Here is a 21,267-nt window from a genome sequence, read left to right on the forward strand (position 1 = left end):
CATTCCTTGAATATGTAAGAGAGAGAGGACCCTGAGGGCTTTGTCCTCCCCCCATGAGTGGAGATGACCTCTGAGTCCCGCTGGAATCCCAGGACCCCTTTAGCTACAGAAAAGGGCACAGCTTCTTCTGTAGGGAAATCTCTCCATGTATGACAGGGAAAAAGTGCAAAGTGTTAGTCACTCAGGCGTGTCCAGCTCTTTGCAACCCCAAGGCCCTGGTAGCCCACCAGGTGCCTCTGTCCATGGTATTTTCCAGGAAAGAATATTGGAGTGGGTAACCACTTCCTTCTCCAGGGCATCTTCCTGATCCAGGGACTGAACCCAGGTCTCCCGCATTGCAGGCAGACTCTTTACCAGCTGAGTCACCAGGGAGGAAGGAGGGAAAGGGGCGCCTCAGGGCGCAGGGCAGCACCTGTGTCTTCCCCAAGAAGACTGCACTCATCCGGGCAGTGCCTGCAGACCGATGCCCACTGAGAAGGCGAGGCTGAAGTTCAAAGTCCTCGCCAAGTCCCTGATGACTGATGTTGCGCAGGTGCTATCTCCACCTCCACTGACTTATCAACCGAAGAAAGACGGTCACTTTTCACTGAAGGAAGAATAAAACACCCCCGTTCTGTTAACAGGCTTCCTTGGTGGCTCAGCTGGTAAAGAATCTGCCTGCAATGAGGGAGACCTGGGTGCGATCCCTGGATGGGGAAGGTCCCCTGGAGAAGGGAAAGGCTACCGCCTCCAGTCTTCTGGCCTGGAGAATTCCATGGACTGTAGAGTCCATGGCGTCTCAAACAGTTGGACACGACTGAGAGCCTTTCACTGCACTTGACTTTTCTGCTAACACGCAGCACTGCCCGTCCCGCGGGCAGGACGGCACGGAGCCATCCATGTCCCTGCCCCCTGAGCACAGCTCGGCCCTGCAGCTGAGCTAACGTCACTCCCGCGGGTCAGCAGGGCTCACCCAGCGCCATCCTCTGACTTTGCTTTGGTGCCTGAGCACACCAGCGTTCACGCAGCTGAAGAGAAGGTCACCCTCAACACGGACGGGGCACCGGCTGGGGACGAGGCCGGGGCCTCAGGGAGACGCCCAGGAGGCAGGCGACCACTGGCCCCGTGGCCCCGCTCCCAGGCCCCTCCGAGCGCATGTCACACACGACTGTGCTGTGCTCCTCCAGGGTCTCCAGGTCATCCCTCTGTGTCCGTGCCTCCGCTTGGAGGAGCAAGATGTCACTCAGCCGCCCGGAGCCCCCTCAGCATCCCTGGAGGATCCCCCCCAGGGCGCTGCTTCCCCCATTCCCCAGGAACGAGCGGCCCCGAGCACCCAACTCTCCCCACCCAGCAAAGGCACCAGCCGGCCAGAATTCACCTTCCTGCGTCGTCACTGGCCTGACATTGCAGCTGAAGGCTTAGAAGCAAATCTCTCTGTAACATTTCGTTTTGTGGGGATTCTCGCTGTCTAAGTCCTTAAAGCAAATGCACTCAAAGCACACAGCTAACTTCCTCCTCAGGAATGGCCTTAAACCCCAGGTCGCTCCCTGATAGTACTGTGATGTTTCAATTAACATCAGGAAGGTCTTGAACAGCAAAGAATCTCAACCATCCATTGAAAAAGGAACCAAGAATTCCACATTTTAGAGTTTAGCGTTCTGCGCTCATAGTAACACTTTGACTTGAACTTGCTTGAGATATTTTGTTTTCCTCTTTCCCAAGAACTTAAAAAAAAAAAAAGAGTCGAGGTCTGGAGACCTGTGCTGAGCACTGCCTGCACAGGAAATACCCAGATGGGAGCTGGGGAGACATGTCTGGGCTTGTCTGCTTCTAACCATGTCCAGACCGGACAGGCGTATTTTCTGAATCAGTTTGTGATTACTGCCTTAAAGGGTACCCAGATTTAACATATTATTTATACCTCATTTAGAAATAAACATCTTTTCCCTCTTATGAGGAAGGTCACTTTTTCTAGAATTCTATGTGGATTTTAACGCCATTCCCTTAAGGACATAAAGTCTGGTCCTGAACTCTCTACAGATAGCACTAACATTTGGTTTCTAGAATAACTCCTGAAGCATATTTTTTTACAAATAACCTGAGAAATTTGGGGGAGAGCCTGGTATCCTGGCCAGGTGTGTGCTCTGCCAGCAAGCATTTCAAAAATGATCCAATGGGAGAGAGAAAAACCAGAGTAAGGAGTTGTTGAAATGACATCAGTATGTGACAAAGTAATTTGTGACAGTAGATTCTAGAATCCCTGTCGAATTGGGCTTGAATTCTGACCGATGGAAGACATCCCCCCAGACGGACAGCGAAGGGACCTGGACTCAGGCCAGAGGGGACCGGTGAGGTGTCCTCCGAGCCCCGCCCCGCGCCAAAGTCACCGTGGTAGTAATTTCGTCCCTTCTGAATCATCCGCTTTCCACGTCATTAAAGGGAGGCGATTTACGAGAAGTAAATACAGATGAGAAGCGGTGGAACAGTAATGGCAAAAACGCAGAAAGAGAAATGGGGCCAGTGTGGGCGGGGCCTCCACCGGGGTGGGGCGGGGCCACTCTAGAAATCGCTGATCCCTGCGCAGGACGTTCAGTCCCAGAAAGGTGGCTTATGAAAAGGCGGAAAAGAAGAAAGTGGCTAACTCTGACTCACTCCCAGCAAGGCCTGCCAGGCCGGCCCACCCCTCTCCTGTGGCTGATAACGGAGCAGGCGGGTGGGGCAGGGGCCGGGAAACCACGGCCTGGCTCTCAGGGACCCGCTGAGAGCTTGGGTCCGCAGAGGCTGACACCCCGGGGATCCCCGCGGGGCACCGTGGTCCTTCCCCCAGATCCCAAACCAGGCGTATTCACCCAGGAATGACACCCTGCTGCAGACGTTTTCAGCATAGCCACGGTACCCCAGTATCAGATCCACCAGGGAACCTGTTACAAATGCAGATTCCAGGTGCCAGGCCGGGGCTGCAGGACCTGTAATCTCTGCAAAGGTTGAAGGTCGGGGCTCCCCGGGGGAAATCCCGCTCAAGTCTGGCCTTCCCACTCCCACCCTACTTTACCGGTGGCTCCCAGCTGCAGGCAAACAGGCTGTCCTGTGTGCATCCTTCTCAGCAAAATACAGACTTTGTGCGCCACCCCACAAGGCTCACTGTTTGCTCATCAATGCCCTCCGTGGGGCTGAACTCAGTGGTCAGGCTTCAGTGTCTGCAGTGCCCGGCACCAGCCGTCACTCCAGCTTCCTCACTTGGATCCGGGGACATCAGGCCCCCTGGGTCCCCCACACCTCTCCCACCCTCCTGAGAGCTCTTCTTCTGTCTGTCTCCCAACATCCCCCCCCCAGCTTGGTCCCAGCCTCTTCCCCCATGTCAGCACCGCCTTGGGACTTCATCCCGTCTGGGGGTTCCATGTCACCATCTAAACGCTGATGCTCAGGACTGGATCTCCCCCCAGGACCGGCACAGGCGGTGTCCTGGGCATGCCTGGGGAGACCTTAGGGGCTGTGCGCTCCTGCCTGGGGTCTTAGCCTGATGTGGGGGGTTAGAGGAGGCTCCCTGACCTGTGAGCTGCTCTGACACATGGCAGGGCCCTGAGTATCTGCTCTGCCTCCCAGTTCATCAGTGCATTTAAAGGTTTTTTAAAAGATATTTTATCCAGACTTTCATTTTCAGGAAGAGGACTCCCCACACCTAGCCCAACATACTGCTAGGAAGGAAGTTCAGAAACGCTTTGAAAGTGGACAGAAGTCACCGTGTAGCCTGTCTGCTTTCTCCAGGGAGGGAAGACGGAGGACCCTTGAAGAGTCCCTCTAGGGGTCATGTGAGTGTGTGCTCAGTCGATAAGTTTTGTCCGACTCTTTGTGACCCCATGGACTGCAGCCCGCCAGGCTCCTCTGTCCATGGGGTTCTCCAGGCAAGAATACTGGAGAGAGTTGCCATGTCCTCCTCTACGGGATCTTCCTAACCCAGGGATCAAACCCACACCTCCCGCATCTCCTGCATTGGCAGTCGGATTCTTTACTGCTAGGGCCACCTGGGAAGCCCTCTGGGGAGCATAACCCTCCCCCCAAAACAGCCAGAACTAACGACGCAGACTGCTCATGACAAAGCCCTCAGGAGGCGGTGGCTCTGCACACGTCCTAATACAAGGAGGGAAGGACCGGGCATGAGCCCCAGACTCCCAGCCAGAAGGAACTGCCTCCTTCCAGGCAGGTCACGCAGCTTCCCAGGGAACCAGGGGCCGAGCCTCGAGTCTCGAGTGGATCTGACCTCCCAGCGCACCCGGATGGGAGGTGGACTCCAGGCAGCTCGCCTCCTCCCCGACCCACCCAAGGAGGCTCCTGAGGCAACGGCTGATGCATCGCGGTCTTCTCTGCCCTTCACATGTCCCCGCCGCTGTGTCTGCGCCTGCTGGTGTGAGCAAGTGCGAGATGAAGTTACAGGACCAGCTGCACTGAGCCAATCAGTCCTCGGGAAACTGCTTCTACAGAAAGCCTCCACTTCGCTCCCAAAGGCTAAATATAAGCCGCGCCATTTAGGATGGCAACACTTCTCCAGCAAGAGTGGGACTCCAGCTGGCCTTGCGGGCACGCGTGGGCCTCCAGACAGAGCGAGGATACCCACCTGAAGAAGCGCACACACCCCTGAAGTCACAGGAACGAGGGGACAAGAAGGGAAACCAGAGCGGGAGGCAGGGCCCTGAGATGCAGGGGGAAGGCCCGCCTGGGGTCCGAGGTGTGCTTCCCACGGGGTGCTGCCTACAGACCCACCTGACCAATGCCCGCTGGTGGCCCGAACTCCCAGAGGGACAGGTCACGCGGTCCACACAGGGCTCTCTTCTCTCATCCACCCTGGAATGGCGTTTTTCCTTTTTTTGACCCAAGAAAGGGACCCAGCACCCAAGGCAGTCACAGGACTAACTCACACTGTGGGGCCAGCAGCCAGGAGAGGCCGGCGGCTGAGGGCCACTCCCACCTTCAGAAGGCAACCCTGAGCTGCCCGGAAGCCCCTCGGGGTAGTGACGACATCCGCCAGATGGCATTTCACAAAGGCATTGCAAGCGATGATGCCATTTACATTTGCTCCCAGAATAATGAAATATGTAGGTGAAAACCATTGAAACACGTGTGGTATCTGTGTGCTGAAAACTACAGATGCGCCTGAACGCAACCAAAGAAGAGCTAAACAAATGGGGAGACACTCATGTTTACAGACAGGAAAACTCAGCAGATGGAGCGTAATTCTCCCAGTACTGGTCTGCGGGATAATGCAGTACCCATCAAAACCTGAGCAGGGCTCCCTACAGACAGACAATGTCATTCTAAAATTTACATGGAAATGCAAATGACCCCAAATCACTAAAACCCATTTTCAAAAAAATCATAAAGTGGGAGGAATGACTCTACTGATGTTAAGGCTTACAACGCAGCGACAGTAATCAAGGCAGTGGGGGACTTAGGGAAAGACAGACACACAGACCAAGGGGGCAGAACTGAAAGCCCTGCACTGAACCTATCAGACACACCCAGGGGGTTCTTGAGAGGTGTCAAGGAGAGACTCGGCAGAAGAAAGAGAGTGTTTTCAATAAACGGTGTTGGAGCACTGGATCTCTCAGGCAAAAAAAGGCCTCAAATCCCCTGTTTTATACGATGAACTGAAAATGGATCACAGACTTAAATGCAAAACATAAAACTATAAAATTTTTAGGAAAGAAGCTTCAGGACCCAGGTCTAGGGTAAAAATTCTTAGACATGATCTCCAAAGCTTGGTCCAAAGGAGGAAAAATTATTACATTGAACTTAAGACTTCTGCTTTGCAAAGGCTCTACCAAGAAGATGAAAAGACAAGCTACACATTAGCAGAAAATATCTACAAACTGCTTCCGCAACCGTGGTGTCGTATCTATAACAGAGAAAGGATTCTCAAAACTCAACAGCAAAATAAAGAGTCCACTCAGAAAGTGGGCAAAAGAGAGAAACGGTCATTTCACCTAGGAAGATCCACAGATGGCCAACCAGCACGTGAAAATATATTCAACATCGGTAGCCGCGAGAGAAAGGCAAAACCACGGTAAGGCATCACTGCACACCTATCAGTAGTTAAAACAGAAAAAAAATACAGTGACAACACCAAATGCTGGAGAGCATGCAGAGGAAATGGGTCTCCCCTCCATTGCTGGTGGGGATGGAAAATGGTCCAGCCGTTGGAAAACAGTCAGGTGGCATCCTACAAAATGAACTTACCCTACAGCCCAGCAACCGCATCCTCGCAACTTCATCCCAGAGAAAGGAAGACGAGGTCCGCACAGAAACCTGAGCATGATATTTCACAGCAGCTTTCCTCCCAAACAGGAAACAACCCAGACGTCCTCCAACGTAAATGCTTCAGCAAACTGGGATCATCATCCGGCGGCAATAAAAAGGACAAACCACTGATACACCACACGACAGGAGTGAGCCTCACAGAAAGACGCTCAGTACAAAAGCCAGTCCCCAAAGATCACACTGATGCTGAAAATAAAGACTCTGATGTTAAGGCAAGCCAAGGAAAATGTAAACATGAAGCATTTCCCTGCCCATTTGGGCCTCCTCCCTCCCCTTGAGTTTGCACTGTGTGTCTGCCTTTTGCATTAACCAGACGTCCCCAGTGGCAGAAATACCGGCTCAGCCATGGAGACCAAGGGGTCTCCTTCTGCGTCAGACAGGGCAGGGCTTCCTCAGACCTGTAAGGGGTCACACCCCGCTAGCCTTGTGTGTGCAGATGTTTTTGATGGACTTCACGTCCAATGCCAACACATCACTTCATTTAAAGATGGTGATTGGTGCAGAGCCAGAGGGTCAGACGACCTCGGAGACACTGGACCCCACCGAACGGAAGTCCTTAGTGTAACCACTCACTTGTATGCCGTGCGTGCTAAGTTGCTTCAGTCGTGCCTGACTCTTTGCGACTCCGTGGACTGTAGCCAGGCTCCTCTGTCCACGGGATTCTCCAGGCAAGAATAGTGGAGAGAGTCGCCATGCCCTCCTCCAGGGGGTCTCTCCAACTCAGGGACTGAACTCCTCTCTCTTTTGTCTCCAGGTGAATTCTTAACCACCAGCGCCACCTATTAGTTAGCATTCCCAGTGATATTACTTGCCATCTGCCTATTTTACAAAATTATTGGTTCTTGCATTACCAAATGTGTGACTGAGTCTCTGATAAGATGAATGATCAGGTGACTTGAAATGACTGATGACACATATGGCCCTATCAGGTCAAGTTACATCATAGTGTAACTCTAGATGTGGGAAGAAGCAGCAGGAGGGGGCCTCCAGGGAACCTTCCTGGGTCAGGAGGGCACAGCGACCCACTCCCGTATCCTTGCCTGGGGAATCCCACGGACAGAGGAGCCTGGTGGGCTACCGTCCATGGGGTCGCAAAGAGTCGAACACGACTGCGTGACTAAGCACACAGCGTGGTTCTAAAAGTTATTACCAGGGGAGGAACTGGGGAAAGGGCAGACAGACCTCTGCACTAGTTTCTGTAACTTTTTGTTGCTCTATAACTATTTCAGAATAAAGCACTCTTAAAAAGTGACTTTGAAGTCTACTTGCAATGTTGGAAGAGACTTAAGATTTTAAACTAAAGAAGGCAGTAAATAAATTTTCTGTCCCTGACGGTTATATTCACATTTAAAAGATTTGTAGGAAAAACATTTACGGGAAATACATCAAGATTGGTAACAGTGATAGTGTCAGAGAAATGTAAATGACTAACTTTCTTTCCTTTGCTTTCTGAATTTTTTTATACACAAATGTAAAAACGAGCAAGAAGATGCAGGCATCTCTAACAGGAAATTTAAATCAATAAAATCATCTTGCTAACTGTCCACATGGGATTCCTATATTCACCCGCTGCCATGTATCAATACTGAAATACACCGGAGAGTTTATGCAAAATGAACTGAGTTTTGAAAAGCAGATAAGATCAAATAACTTCTCACAAGAAAACAAAAAGATGGAAGCCAATATAAAACAATTTGGATGCCATTTCTGGATGTGAAGAAGAAACCTACCATTTGGTGGAAAAGAAAGGCTCAATATTTTTAAAGCCATTAGAATTTTTAAACTCAACATGCGAGATTCATCTTGTGGACGAACGCGGCATTTCCAGTCAGGGCTCAGATGGTAAACATAAGAGTGTGTAATGAAGAGACCAGTACAGATCTCCCAGCCTGGCGGCGGCCAGGGAGCAGAGAGAATAGCTTTCCTGAGAGGTGGGCTGTTTGGGGGCGGGTGGCATGAATTTACTGGAAACTGAAAATGGGGAAAAGATTTAAAAGTGAAACTAGAGATGACTGTCTGCTATGAAATATTAGACAAAATGACTTGTGTGATAAATTTATTCCTCTTAATAGCTTTGTAGATATAAATATGAAGGGTTTACATTTTTTCTTCAATAGTCAGGAGTAGTAATCTAAACAAAATCAGCTGTAGTCACTTCTGTAATCTGTGTGTGTGTTAGATTGTTGTTCAGTCACTAAGGCGTGTCTGACTCTTTGCGACCCCATGGACTGCAGCACGCCAGGCTTCCCTGTCCATCACCAACTCCCAGAGCTTGCTCACACTCATGTCCATAGCGTCTGTGACGCCATCCAACCATCTCATCCTCTGTTGTGTCCCCTTCTCCTCCTGCCTTCAATCCTTCCCAGCATCAGGGTCTTTTCTGAGTCAGTTTTTCGAAGCAGGTGGTCAAAGTAGTGGAGCTTCAGCTCAGCTTTAGCATCAGTCCTTCCAATAAATATTCAGGGTTAATTTATTTCAGGATTGACTGGTTTGACCTCCTTGCTGTCCAAGGGACTCTCAAGAGTCTTCTCTAACACCAAATTCAAAAGCATCAGTTCTGAGGTGCTCAACCTTCTTTATGCTCTAATTCTCACATCCATACACAACTCCTGGAAAAACTATAGCTTCGACTATATGGACCTTTGTCAACAAAGTGATTGGATTATTAATCCCTAAATCTAGGGAAGAGTCTACATGAGTGGTGTTCCCCATACAAGGCCCATGCACGAAGGTGACACCAAGGGCAATAGATGAGAACCACTGCCAACACCCTGGTCCCAGTCATTTCCCCCCAAAAGTTGATCATCCCTATATCCTTAGAGAAGACTACCAGTCCGTTATCAGAGCCTCAGAGTGCAGGCGACTATCACCCCAGCCCCGGCTGTGTTCCCTTATCCTGGAGATTCTTACAAACAAAATCCAAACAGAAAACACTCATGAACATCAGAATTAAGCTTAAACAATTTCAGTGACAATGTGCTTTCATCTGGTTTCAAAATTTTTGAAAAGGTGAAACTTTTGGCCAAAACCTTATTCAAAGAAATCAGCTGAATAACCATCCCTCTTCCTTTTTAATCAACTTAGTTAGCATTAAAAATAATTATAGAACATTCTGCTAAATGTTTTCAAATGTCCCCACCAGTCCACCCACATCACACTGCTCTCCACCCCCAAGGGCAGAGTTGTCCAAACTCCACCCCAAATAACCCCCTCACAAAGCTAACTGGTGAGCTCCACACATATGTCAGCTTTTGCCAATATGAGCTAAAAGTCACAGATTTCCAGACAGTCATGAGCACAGATGAAGTATTTCTAGCGAGATGATGCCCTGAATTAATTCATCAGCCTTGTCGCCTGAACCCTGCAATCAGCATGGCTAAGGTTCGAAAAACACCACAGACTGATGACCTCAGCGTCTGCTGCAGGGCCACGGAGGAATCCGGGCAATTACACGTTTCCTCCACGTTGGATGGGTTTCCTCGGCCTCAAGGGTTTATCATCTAATGACTTGAGCCTGATCCTGAGAAGCGGCTGCCGCGGAAACACTTTTTGGAGAAATGAGAGATTCTGCACAGGGTGAAGGCAACATCTTTTTATTCCCAGTTTAACCCACTCTGCGAATACCGTTCTGTTCCCGGTGGTACCCTCCGACCTCAAAGCGACCTGCACATGGCATTTACTCAATAAGCATTTGTACAGGAATAAATGAACGCTCTGCAGATGGTTTAAGAAAGGTGTATGGAACGCCCAGAGCATGTCTGTAGAACCAGGCTTTTAGCATCACTGAGGCAGCCTGCTGAGGTCTAATCTGGGGCGCTTTCCACATTCTCCACATTCAAGGAGTGTGATTTGCATGATATACAATGTTTAAATTCAAAGAAAGCATATTATAAACACCTAGCTTGGGGTTTTGCCAGAATGCTTCAGCCCCATCCAGCAAATCCAGATATCTCGTACTTCAGGATCACACACTTTGTCTACAACAGGCTGAAGTGACGCTGGAGAAAAGCCCCAGACGTTTCTGAGGCTCTGGCAGAATATGTCAGAAGTTCACTTTTTACACCAGGAAGGGTGATCTGAAGACTTGTTTAGAAAACCCCTTCAGCCGAGGCTATTATTCTGAGCTGCTGAGTAGAAGTTCTCTCATCTCCTACAAATGAGGATGGGTAATTGTCTATCTGGGGATTCAGCAGTGATGGGCCAGCCACTGCACCTAAGCCCTGAACTAGGAGGCAGGCTGGAGGCCTGCCAGCGGGGGCAGACGTCCTGTGACTTCTGTGGTTCCGCTGCGGCACGCCACCTACCAGCAAGGTCAGCAGCTTCCGATGACGATGTTCTATCGTCATTAACACACAGACTCACTCACACAAAACTGCTGAATTTAAAACCCTCATGGCAGGCGGAACTCCCAGGCTGCAGGCATCCAGGGCCTTGGCCACTTACTCACACTTTCTCAGATTTGTTTGTTTTTGCTTGAACTGCTTGATAAAGACCACGTTTGGAAGGACCAAGATTCATTTAAACAGAATGGCACCCATGGGCGATGGGTATCGTCCTGGGCTCAGGAGCAAGGTCCTCGGGGACAGCCCTCCCCTCCCCCTCCCCACTGGGCCCCGCCCTGATTCGACCCCCGCACGTGTGGCTCATCTCCCTGTCGATGACACTATTCCTGAGCCAGACACAGGACACAGCTTTACACGGACTTGGCTAATTTCTGCCAGCATTTATACACCGAGCCATTTAAGAAAGACACCCACCAATTATCATCTGTTTTCGAATGTTTCCAAACTGCTCTCCTTTCCCAGGATGACGGCTCTGCAACAGCCGTGCAAACCCCACAGAGATGTACATCGTCCTCTTGGACTGACCCAGAACTGAACCCCACCGGACAGTCACAGGCTGAGGTCAGAGCCTGCTCCTGGAAAAGGGCGTCTGTGTCCAGGAGGGGCTCTCACCAGCAGGCTGCCCCGCAGTGGAGGCTGGAACTGCACCCTGTCCTCTGTATGAGCATGTGTGTGCATATGTACGCATGTATGTGTGCGCGTGTGTGTACACGTGTGTGCATATGTACACATGTATGTGTGCGCGCGCGTGTGTGCATGTGTGTGCACGTGTGTGCATGTGTGTGTGCGCGCGCAGGCACACAGAGGGGCTCCAGGGAATGACCTCGGGCAGCTCCTGAAGTGAGGAGCGCTTAGAATGATCACCGCAGCAGCTGACACCGCCTAAGTTCAGCTTTCACATTCTTCTTCCCACCAGGTGACATATTGTTCTCATTATCCTTCAAACCTTTCAAATAATGATTCCCCGGGAAACGATTCAAATAACAATTCCCCGGGAAACGACGATGCCCCTTTCCTTAAGCAAGAGCTCTGAGGATCTTCACTGGTTTGTGCACATCTGAACTTCCGTCTCAAGCCTCAAGACTGCCACATTCCCCAGGTGCCAGGCCTGCTTTATAAGGCTGCATGTGAGAGGAAGCTTAACCTGTCTCTTCTGTTGTGAAAACCAGATACAAAGAACTCATGGCTGGACCGGGAGCTGCTGACTGAACACAAATCCCGGAGGGGTTTCTGTCCCCTCCCGACGTGTGCGGGTTGGACGAGGCGGACAGAGGCCACAGCGCGTGAGGAGGGACGGGTGTGCGTGGTCATCAGGTCACGGCCTCCCCCGGCCGCGGTCACATACACAGGCTGGCCAAGCACCCAAACCACGGTGCGGTCGGGAAGAAATGCAGGCTTGTGCGTTTTCACTGCTTTTTTAAGAAAACAGTGTGACCTTCCATCCTGGATAGAGCTGAGGGGATGCTCTGGACCACACCACCAGAACCTCTGTTGAAAGTCTTAAAATACACAAATTGCATGTACACTCGGGGCCCATCAAATGGAAAGCAGTCATGAGTTTCACAAAGATTTGGTAACTTTCAAGACCTGATTTTGAAATGAACTCAGTGATATTTCGTTCCTCGACCTTTTCCCTGTGTGGCTGGACTGCTGCCCAAGTAATGACAGAGAACGGCCGTTCAGTAGACACTGCGTAACCATGACCCGTTTCTTCAGTGATTCGGGCTCAAACGCTCTGAAACAGCTGGAGGCAGGCACAGTCCGCCTAAGCACACAAACCTGTGTTCCTTGCGGGCTTGTGGTGGGATCCGTGATGGACAGGTGGGGTCCTTCCCTGCCCTTGTGGTTTCCACGCCGTTCTGAATGAGACGCTCCGTCACCTTCAGGACCTGAGCTTTCTCCACCCTGACTGAGGACAAAGCCTCCTCATCGAGCGAAAGCATCCTCTTTGAGGAAAAGAAAGGGACTGAGGGATGCTGGCCTCGGGATAAGGGGCCACGGAGGGTGAAGGTCACAGAGACGTCCTGGGATGCCACCTTGAGCTGAATGCGTCTCCCCCTAATGCAGAGACCGAAGCCCCAATCCCACTGTGATGGTGTTAGGAGCTGGATCTCTGGGAGGCGACGGGTCAGGAGGGTGGGGCCCATTGGGATGAACACCCCCACAAAAGGGGCCCCTCCCGCCACCTGAGGACGCAGGGAGAAGACTCTTTCTACCAACTGGGTCTTTGCTGCAGAGGACCGGCCAGCATCGTGACCCTGGATCTCCGCCTCCAGATCGTGACCCTGGATGTCCGCTTCCAGATCGTGACCCTGGATGTCCGCTTCCAGATCGTGACCCTGGATGTCCGCCTCCAGAGCCTCTGGAAATACATGTCTGTGGTATTCAAGCTGCCCATTCTGTGCAGTCTAGTAAGAGGAGCCTGGATAGACTAGCACAGACATGAGGCTGTGTGCCTGGGGCTCTCAAGGGGCAGCTGTTGCGGACGGCCAATGCAGGCGGAGGGGCCGAGTCTGGAAATCCGGGGGGAAAGCAGGTGATCTCGGATCTTCTTTCTCCGACGCTCCAGGAACCATCAGCACATCCTCCGCCCAGAGCGAGCCTCCTGGGGGTTCCTGGAGCAGTCTGTTCTGTGGTGGTTCTTCCCCCCTCCTCCCACGTTCTAGCTCCACAGTATGCCAGCGACGCCGCCCCTCCACAGGGGACCCCACCCCAGCACCCAGGCCTCCGAGTCCCCTGCCTGGCCTGACGGGGATGGCTGCTAGAGGAACTCTGCCCCGCTCCGGAGGCGCTAAATTCACCCCCATGGGCTCCTTCCTTCATCGTGATTGCGTTCTCATTCTGCTTGGCTTACGAGTCCCTGAAGGCTTTCCTCGTAATACCCAGCATCATGGGAAAGGCCACCCCTATAGCCGCTGAAAAGTGCCTAAGTGACGAACACTTTTCTACTGAGCACTAGTCAACAACTACACTGCGGTACCTAAGTGCCTAAGTGACGAACACTTTTCTACTGAGCACTAGTCAACAACTACACTGCGGTACCTAAGTGCCTAAGTGACGAACACTTTTCTACTGAGCACTAGTCAACAACTACACTGCGGTCAGTAAACACACCCCATGCCTCAACAGGCCACTGAAAGGCTTCGCCGAGCTTCGGCAATGTGTCCGAATCAAAATGACAGCCAAGTTCTCCTAAAGGTTACCAAAAAGAGGAAGTTTGTGCCAGGACAAATGAGCCGTATTTTCCAAGAACTGTCAACAGTTTCTTCTAATGGAGTCTGATTAGAAAGTAGAAGAGGTGTGGGCATGGGCTGACACGACATCAGATCACAGGGATCCTTCTGGTCACTGGGCTGCAGGATGCAGAGGAGTCACTCAGACTGACCTGTGCTCAGCCTGGACTTCGGACACCTCCACACCCGCCGTCACGTCTGGACACAGGCTGTCGGTGAGCACACGTGCCCTGTGGGTCTGGGGGGAGGGTCGCTAGGTACTGTCCAGTTCCTGGAACCTGAAGCACGTATTTCAGGAGCTTCCCTGGGGGCTCAGATGGTAGAGAATCCGCCTGCAGTGCAGGAGACTCGGGTTCGATCCCTGGTTCGGGAAGATCCCCTGGAGAAGGGCATGGCTGGCTTACCCACCCCCGTGTTCTTGCCTGGGGAATCCCACAGACAGAGGAGCCTGCTGGGCAACAGTCCACGGGGTCACCAAGAGTCGGACACAACTGAGTGACTGACACGAAAACACATATTTCAATGTGCTTAAATGAGAAGGAAAAACTAGCCTTAGGCTCTCTTAAACAAAGAGCTTACCGGAAGCCAAAACGAAGCACACAAAGTTCACGTGCCGTCTGCTCTGCCGTCCTGGAGAATGACGTCACTGAAAAGTGCGTCAGAGGCAGAAGAACTTTCCGTGGCCTCTGGGCTCCGACCAGGTTCAGATGGGACGGGGGTCTTGATATGCCTGGGGAGACCCACAAAGCCCACGGTGCCGGGGCGCAGCTGCGGGAGAAAAAGGCTGGGGTTGCCACCAACGTCCGGGGCGCCAGGCGCAGGGGGCAGGTGCCCGGGGGCACAGGCTTGGGTGCACCTCCCGCCCTCCACCGGGAAGGGAGACGAGTCTGTTCATCCTTTCAGCCGTCTCATCTCACCTCTTTTCTTCTTTCCTGACCCCTCCGTGAGCACAGGTCCAAGAAATGGCACCAGGGGTCCCTCACTGCCACGCAGGTGGCCTGTCCTCTGGTCCTTCGGGGCATCTCACAGGACAATATGGTGTTTTTTCCTCAAGGCTCTTGCCCGCTCGCTGGCATGTGCATCCAGGGTGCCAGCCCTCGCTGTCACCCTGCGGGGAGTGTGTTCAACCCTCAGATCATTTAAAATTCAAAAGAAACCCGGGGCTGTTGGTTTCAGTATCAAGAACTTAAATGGCCTTTCCTCCAAGTAGGGGTGTGCACACGTGTTCTCCTCAGAGTCACCCGAGCCTGGTCCACTAGAGCAGCGGTCGGGAGCATTTTTGGCACCAAGGAATGGTTTCATGGAAGGCAATTTCTCCATGGACCAGTGAGGGCAGGGATGGTTTCAAAATGATTCAAGCACACGACGTCTGCAGTGCAGGAGAGCCGGGTTCGATCCCTGAGTCAGGTAGATCGTCTGGAGCAGGAACTGGCAACCTATTCCAGTATTCTTGCCTGAAGAATCCCATGGAGAGAAGAGCCTGGTGGGCTACGGTCCATGGGGTCGCAAAGAGTCGGACACGACTGAGTGACTAACACACACAATTATTGTGCATTTTATTTCTATTATTACATCAGCTCCACCTCGGATCACCAGGCATTCGATGCCAGAGGCTGGGGGCCCTGCACTAGAGTGTCCACCCCCTGTGGCTGGGGACAGCCTCTCCCCGGCAGCCCCGAGTGGCCAGCCCTCCTCTCTGCAGACCCGGGGGGCCCGCAGCGGACAGAGGCCTTGGCACACCCGCTGCCCGGTGTCCAAGCCCTCCATGACGTGGCAGGGACGACAGAGGCAGTGACTGAGTCACCCAGGAAGAGGCTGCAGCAGAAAGCCGGCGGCTGCCGGATGTGGGGGGCGCTGCTTCGAAAAGAGTTCGTCCTCTTGCCAGCTGAACCTGCCCAGTCACAGGGGCCTCCTCACCCATCAAGACTTCAGTACCACAGGGTGTTACTAATACGACCTAGAAGCAGCCCCTTGTGCAACAAGGAGCCGGCTTTACTCCTCCCGGGGGCTTCTGGAGTGAACCCCTGATGTTTAAAAGGGAAAAGGAACACGGGATTTCTAACACAATCTCACCAAAGCCACACTTCACATCCCACATATAAAACCTTTAAGCAGTGCAGTTGAGCTTCAGAGAAGCCGATTTTATGCTCCCACCAAAGTGATTCCAAGCAGTGAATCTAGGTTAACAGCTCGCACGGGGCTCTTATAAAAGCTTAACGATCCCAATAGGGCCCCGCTCGTCCTGGGCCGGGACACGAAGGTGGGTTAGAAGGACACTCCACTCGGCCACCTGCAGGAGGACTTCCCAGCTCCCCTGTGCCTCCAACCTCCAAATACTTTAATTTACAGCCAATTCCAAAGCATCCATCCCAGGGGACGGGTCCACTCTTTAACCTGAAAGACCGCCAAGATGACGAGAAGGAAACCGCCTTTCAGAGACAAAGTTGCAGATTCTCTCTTTCGCATCGCACGCCTGACTTTTCCCCAGCCGCCCCGGGAGGCCGGCGTGTGCGCTTCACTCTGGCTCACCTGGCCCGAGCTGGCACTGACCTGGGTGATGTGGGTGGCCATCAGGGTCGCGGTGGTCCCACTCCACCGCCCATCCAGAGGGGCTCCCCCGCGTGCACGGGCTGCCTGACAACTGCTCCCCACGCGGGCCTGGCTGGTCCCCAAGTGCGGATGGCTCCCTGCTCCCGACCTGTACCGGGATTTTGCGGGGGAAGAGTCAGGCCCAGGGGGTTTAGGCTGGAATCTGCAGGGGATGCCCTGAGCCTGTGAATCACTGGCCAGAGGAGCCGGGCGCCTGCCTGGACAGGTGGTGTGACAGCCTGGGGGGAACCAGCTCAGACCAGGGTGGCGGGAACCAGCTCAGATCAGGGTGGACTCCCGCCCCCCAAACCCCACAATATTCCCAAAAACAGAGAGCTCGGAGCCTCCTGCAGCAACTCAGGGCTCCAGTCAGGGACAGTCAGCTCAGGTCATCTCAGGAGACCGCATCGGAGCTCCGCAGGCAGGACACCGGGAGGATGGTCATCCCTCTGGGTGTAAAACCACCACATCGCTCTGCGAGTTGCCCCCTGAGAGAGACACCTGGCACCTGGGGAGGGACAACAGACAGGAAGGGTTTCACATCGACCCACACTGGGACTCGGGGCTTCAGAAGCTACGTCTGGGATACGTGACGACCTATCATTAGCGTCATCCACGGCGCAGGAAGGGACCGTTCCTCCAGTCCTGAGCCCGCGCCCTAGGCCCCGGTGCTGCCGTCACTGTGGCCACCGCCCTTCTCAGGAGGAGCCGGCCGCAGCCTCCCGGCTTCCCTGGGGGGTCAGGGGTAGGAATTCACGGGCTAGCGCAGGAGGTGTGGTTTCGATCCCTGGGTCAGGAAGATCCCCTGGAGGAGGAAATGCCACCCCAGTATTATTGCCTGGAGAATCCCGTGGACAGAGGAGCCTGGTGGGCTACAGTCTATGGGGTCTCAGAGTCAGACATGACTGAGTGACCACACAACCTCAGCACCGTTTCAGTAATGTTCCATTGGGGTGTGTTCCCCCTCTGTTTCTGAGCATCTGCAAAGGGATCCGCCCACGTGCCGCTGTGTGCAGCCCCTGCTCCCCTCTCCCACCCCGACTCCCAGGGGTCATCGATGCTCCCTCCCCTCTGCGGCCTCAACAAGGCCCCTGTGGATGCAGAGCGTGTGTCTCAGGTCCAGTCAGAGGCTCCCTCTCTGGATGATGCAGAAGCATCAGCCCTTGGTCCCTGTGAAGCAGAGCTCACCAGGTGGGGTCCATGGCCTTTGTGCAACACTCTGTCCCCTCTGCCTCAAGGCCTTCCCTGCATCTAGTCTCCTCAGGTTCTGAGCATCGCCTGGCACTGGCCTGGAGTCTCTTCCAGCTCGTTGGGGCACTTCTGGCCCTCAGGCCTCTGGGCGAGGGGCTCCACCCGCTGAGAGGCCAGAAGGACAGCGCTCCGTCCTCCCCCTGCTCCCACTGGGCCTGGAGAAGCGCAGCGACAGCTCAAGGTCGCACGGCGGCCGCCCAGAGGTCAGGGCCAGCAGCGCACAGGCTGTGTCAGCACAGGGGGTGGACTGGATCTGAGGGACGTCCCCTCAGGCCGCGCCGACTCACAGACAGTCTCCTTTACACAGCACACGGCAAAGGCAAAGTTTGCAGGGACTTACTGGCCCAAAGAGTTGGGAGTATGATGAAACAGCTATTAGAACAGGGTCAGATGGATTAATGGACAAAAAGATCCATATGAGCTTCTCAGGCAAATCAGGAAGGTATTAAAACTTCAGGGGTCCTTTGAAAACTCTTCAGTAAATAGCTACCTCACTCTGATTCTTACACTGGGTTAACTCAGGGCCAAGTCCACTGTGGCAGATCTGATGCTCCTGCTAAAGCAGGACTTAGAAGTGATGCTCCAGGGACTTGGTGGTGACAGCTCAGGTCCCTGGCCACCAGGCTGCAGACTCGGACAAGGCCTCGGTCGTGTCCTCCACACACGGCCTGAGCATGCGTGATTAATAGAAGCTGCAACCAGAAGATTCCCAGCAGTGACTCAAAAACCAGAGCGAAACATGGTGGTCAAGTTAGAGGGACAAGCAACACCCGAAGGGGAGATAAGAAATGGAACTAGCTTTGGTCCATTTCCCAGTGCTCCAATTTAAGTAAGAAGGGGACAAACTGGAAACAGTGACAGATTTTATCTTCTTAGGCTCCAAAATCACTGTGGACGGTGACTGCAGCCACGAAATTAAAAGACGGTTGCTGCTTGGACAGAAACCTATGAAAAACCTAGACAGCATGTTAAAAAGCAGAGACATCACTTTGCCAACAAAGGTCCAACTAGTCAAAGCTATGGTTTTTCCAGTAGTCATGTATGGATGTGAGAGCTGGGCCATTAAGAAGGCTGAGTGCCAAAGAATTGATGCTTTCAAACTGTGGTGATGAAGAAGACTCTTGAGGGTCCCTTGGACTGCAAGGCGATCAAACCAGGCATCGTAAAGGAATTCAATCTGGAATATTCACTGGAAGGACTGATGCTGAAGCTGAAGCTCCAATACTTCGGCCACCTGATGGGAAGAGCTGACTCACTGGAAAAGACTGATGCTGGGAAAGATAGGACAGGAGAAGGGAACGACAGAGGAGATGGCTGGATGGCATCACCGACTCGATGGACATAAACTTGAGCAGACTTGGGGAGGCAGTGAAGGATAGGGAAGCCTGGTATGTTGCAGTCCATGGGGTCACAAAGGGACACAACTTAGTGACTAAACAACAAGCAACAGACTTGGGCAGATGAACTACAGAGCAATGCTGACATACTGACAGTCCCAGGTCTCCAGGAAACCATTTCTGAGCAGGAAGCTAGCTCCAAGCAGAGAGAGGGACGTCTGCAGGTGACTGTAACATGAGGCAAGGGGGCCACAGCGGGACATGGAGACCAGCTCAGACCACGGAGCACAGAAGGCACACCTCTCTCAGGCAATGTGAGCAACTTAAATTCACCAAGTGTCTGCTAAAAACTGGCCTGGGGAAACCTCTTTCCGTTGTCTTAATCTAAAAGCCAACTAATTTGGGGAATTCCTCGAGCTGCGGCGTCCGTGCTGGGGCAGGCTCGCTCCCGGAACCCCCGGGTGGGGTCTCGTCTCTGGTCTGGGGCTGAGGTCACGGCCCCACCGCCCAGCGTGCCTCCTCCTGTGGTCCAGGAACCAACCCCCACCCCACGGCTGCTCTCTGTCCCCTGTAACCACCAAAGCCAACCTGGTTGCAGGTGGAAGATCTCAAGTTTCCTGGGTGACAGAAATCCTTGAGAACGTGATGAAATTTTGCCCTCCTCTCCCCAGAAAATCATGCAAACGCGTGCACATGGGAAACATGTCACAGAATGTCCTGAATTCCCAAGACCATCCGAGCATACAAAGGGGTCATGCCATCTGGTCTCAGCTGCCTTTGTCCGCTGGCCTGAGACAGGAAGGTACCTGGACAGGTCTAACTGTTCAACAGGCAGAAATTGATGTCACCAGTGACAAATGCCTTAATCTTTCTTTCCTGCATTTCATCTGCAAAAACAGAAACACTCCTACCCCAAACTATAGGACTTACAAAAGCACATGTAATTACCATCACTATTTAACACTCCCTTGGAAATTCTAGAAAATGCAGTAAGCACAGAAATAGAAATAAGCACTACAAATGTAGGTCAAAGGCAGTGTGAGAGTATATTTAGCATACTAAAAGCATAAACCAAAATAAATATATTAGATCTAATAATAGAAGGTTTGGATGCAAAGCAAAACACAAAACTCAATTCCATCCTTATAAACCAAGAATGCAATGGGGAGACTAGGTAACATTCAAAGGAGCAATAAAATATTAAGAATAACAACTAAATGGCATCCGGAAAAGTAGACCAAAACATTAGAGACACACAGCGGATGTGGGTGACTGGGTGTGGTCAATACTTTCCAAAGTCATGAAGACGTCCTGTTTTGGGATGGGAAGACGGAAGGAAGAGGCGGGTGCAAAGCAGAAAGGATGCAAGTACGGGAAGGTCACGTGTGTGTGCAGTCGCTTCAGTCGTGTCCCACTCCCTGTGACCCTGTGAACTGCAGCCCTCCAGGCTCCTCTGTCCCTGGGATTCTCCAGGCAAGAACGCTGCCGTGGGCTGCCTTGCCCTCCTCCAGGGGATCTTCACGACCCAGGGATCAAACTCGCGTCTCCTGTGTCTTCTGCATTGCAGGCGAATTCTTTACCGCTGAGCCACCAGGAGAGTCCATAAAAGAAACTAAAAGACCAGGGACAAACCAGGAAAAGACTTGGAGCCAAAGGAAAAGTTAACATGTGTGTGTGTGTGTGTGTGTGATGTATCTGTGGTGTGACCTACGTGTGTGACTGTGTGCGGGGACTGGCACCCCCAAAGTTAAAACTGGTCAGTGGAGAGAGAAGACGGTTTACATGTAAGGAAACTAAATATCCAAGAAATTTATTTTTTTCAAGTACCTCACCAGCCGTCACAGACATACAATTAAACAGATGAGACTTTTTTTTTTTTTGGTCTATCTAGTCAGCCAAGATGCTGAAAATAACAATATCCAGTGCTTGCCAAATTGTAGTAATCACCCACTGGCAGCTGTCGGGGTACACTAAGATGCAACAGTTGCTCTGGAAAGCAACTTGGCGCCTTTGCCCAAAGCCTTCATCGTGAAACAAGTGAGTTCACTTCCAAAATTTGGGGGAGAAATCAGAGGGAGATAGGTATTTACCTCTAAGGATGCTGTGTCAGCATTAACCCAGTGAGACAAGGCCCCACAGTGGCTCAGTGGGTAAGAACCCACGTGCAATGCAGGAGCCACGACTCAGATCCCTGGGTTGGGAAGATCCCTTTGAGAAGGAAAC

At 52.4% G+C, this 21,267-nt stretch overlaps 1 protein-coding gene across 7 annotated transcripts in view; it reads right to left on the reverse strand.

Moving 5' to 3' along the window:
- RPS6KA2 (ribosomal protein S6 kinase A2) overlaps positions 1-21,267 on the reverse strand; it is a 336,387-nt gene that overhangs the window by 89,262 nt on the left and 225,858 nt on the right. Inside the window, exons 1-2 of one of the 7 annotated variants that reach the window (XM_088840892.1) lie at positions 14,785-14,943; positions 14,447-14,635 (exon numbers count right to left, since the gene is read on the reverse strand). The exons of 4 other annotated variants lie outside the window; for them this stretch is intronic. Coding sequence is in view for 1 of the 3 variants with exons in the window: in XM_055433556.2 (XP_055289531.1) it covers positions 6,211-6,231 (21 nt within the window). In the remaining 2 variants the exon portion in view is untranslated. Of the gene's footprint in view, positions 1-6,210; positions 6,361-14,446; positions 14,636-14,784; positions 14,944-21,267 lie in introns of those variants that run through there. 2 more of the 7 variants (XM_088840893.1, XM_055433556.2) reach the window with 2 other exon arrangements.

The sequence above is a fragment of the Moschus berezovskii genome, chromosome 10, assembly GCF_049115385.1.
Source record: "Moschus berezovskii isolate FMDL1 chromosome 10, NW_MosBer_1.0, whole genome shotgun sequence".
NCBI lineage: Eukaryota > Metazoa > Chordata > Mammalia > Artiodactyla > Moschidae > Moschus > Moschus berezovskii.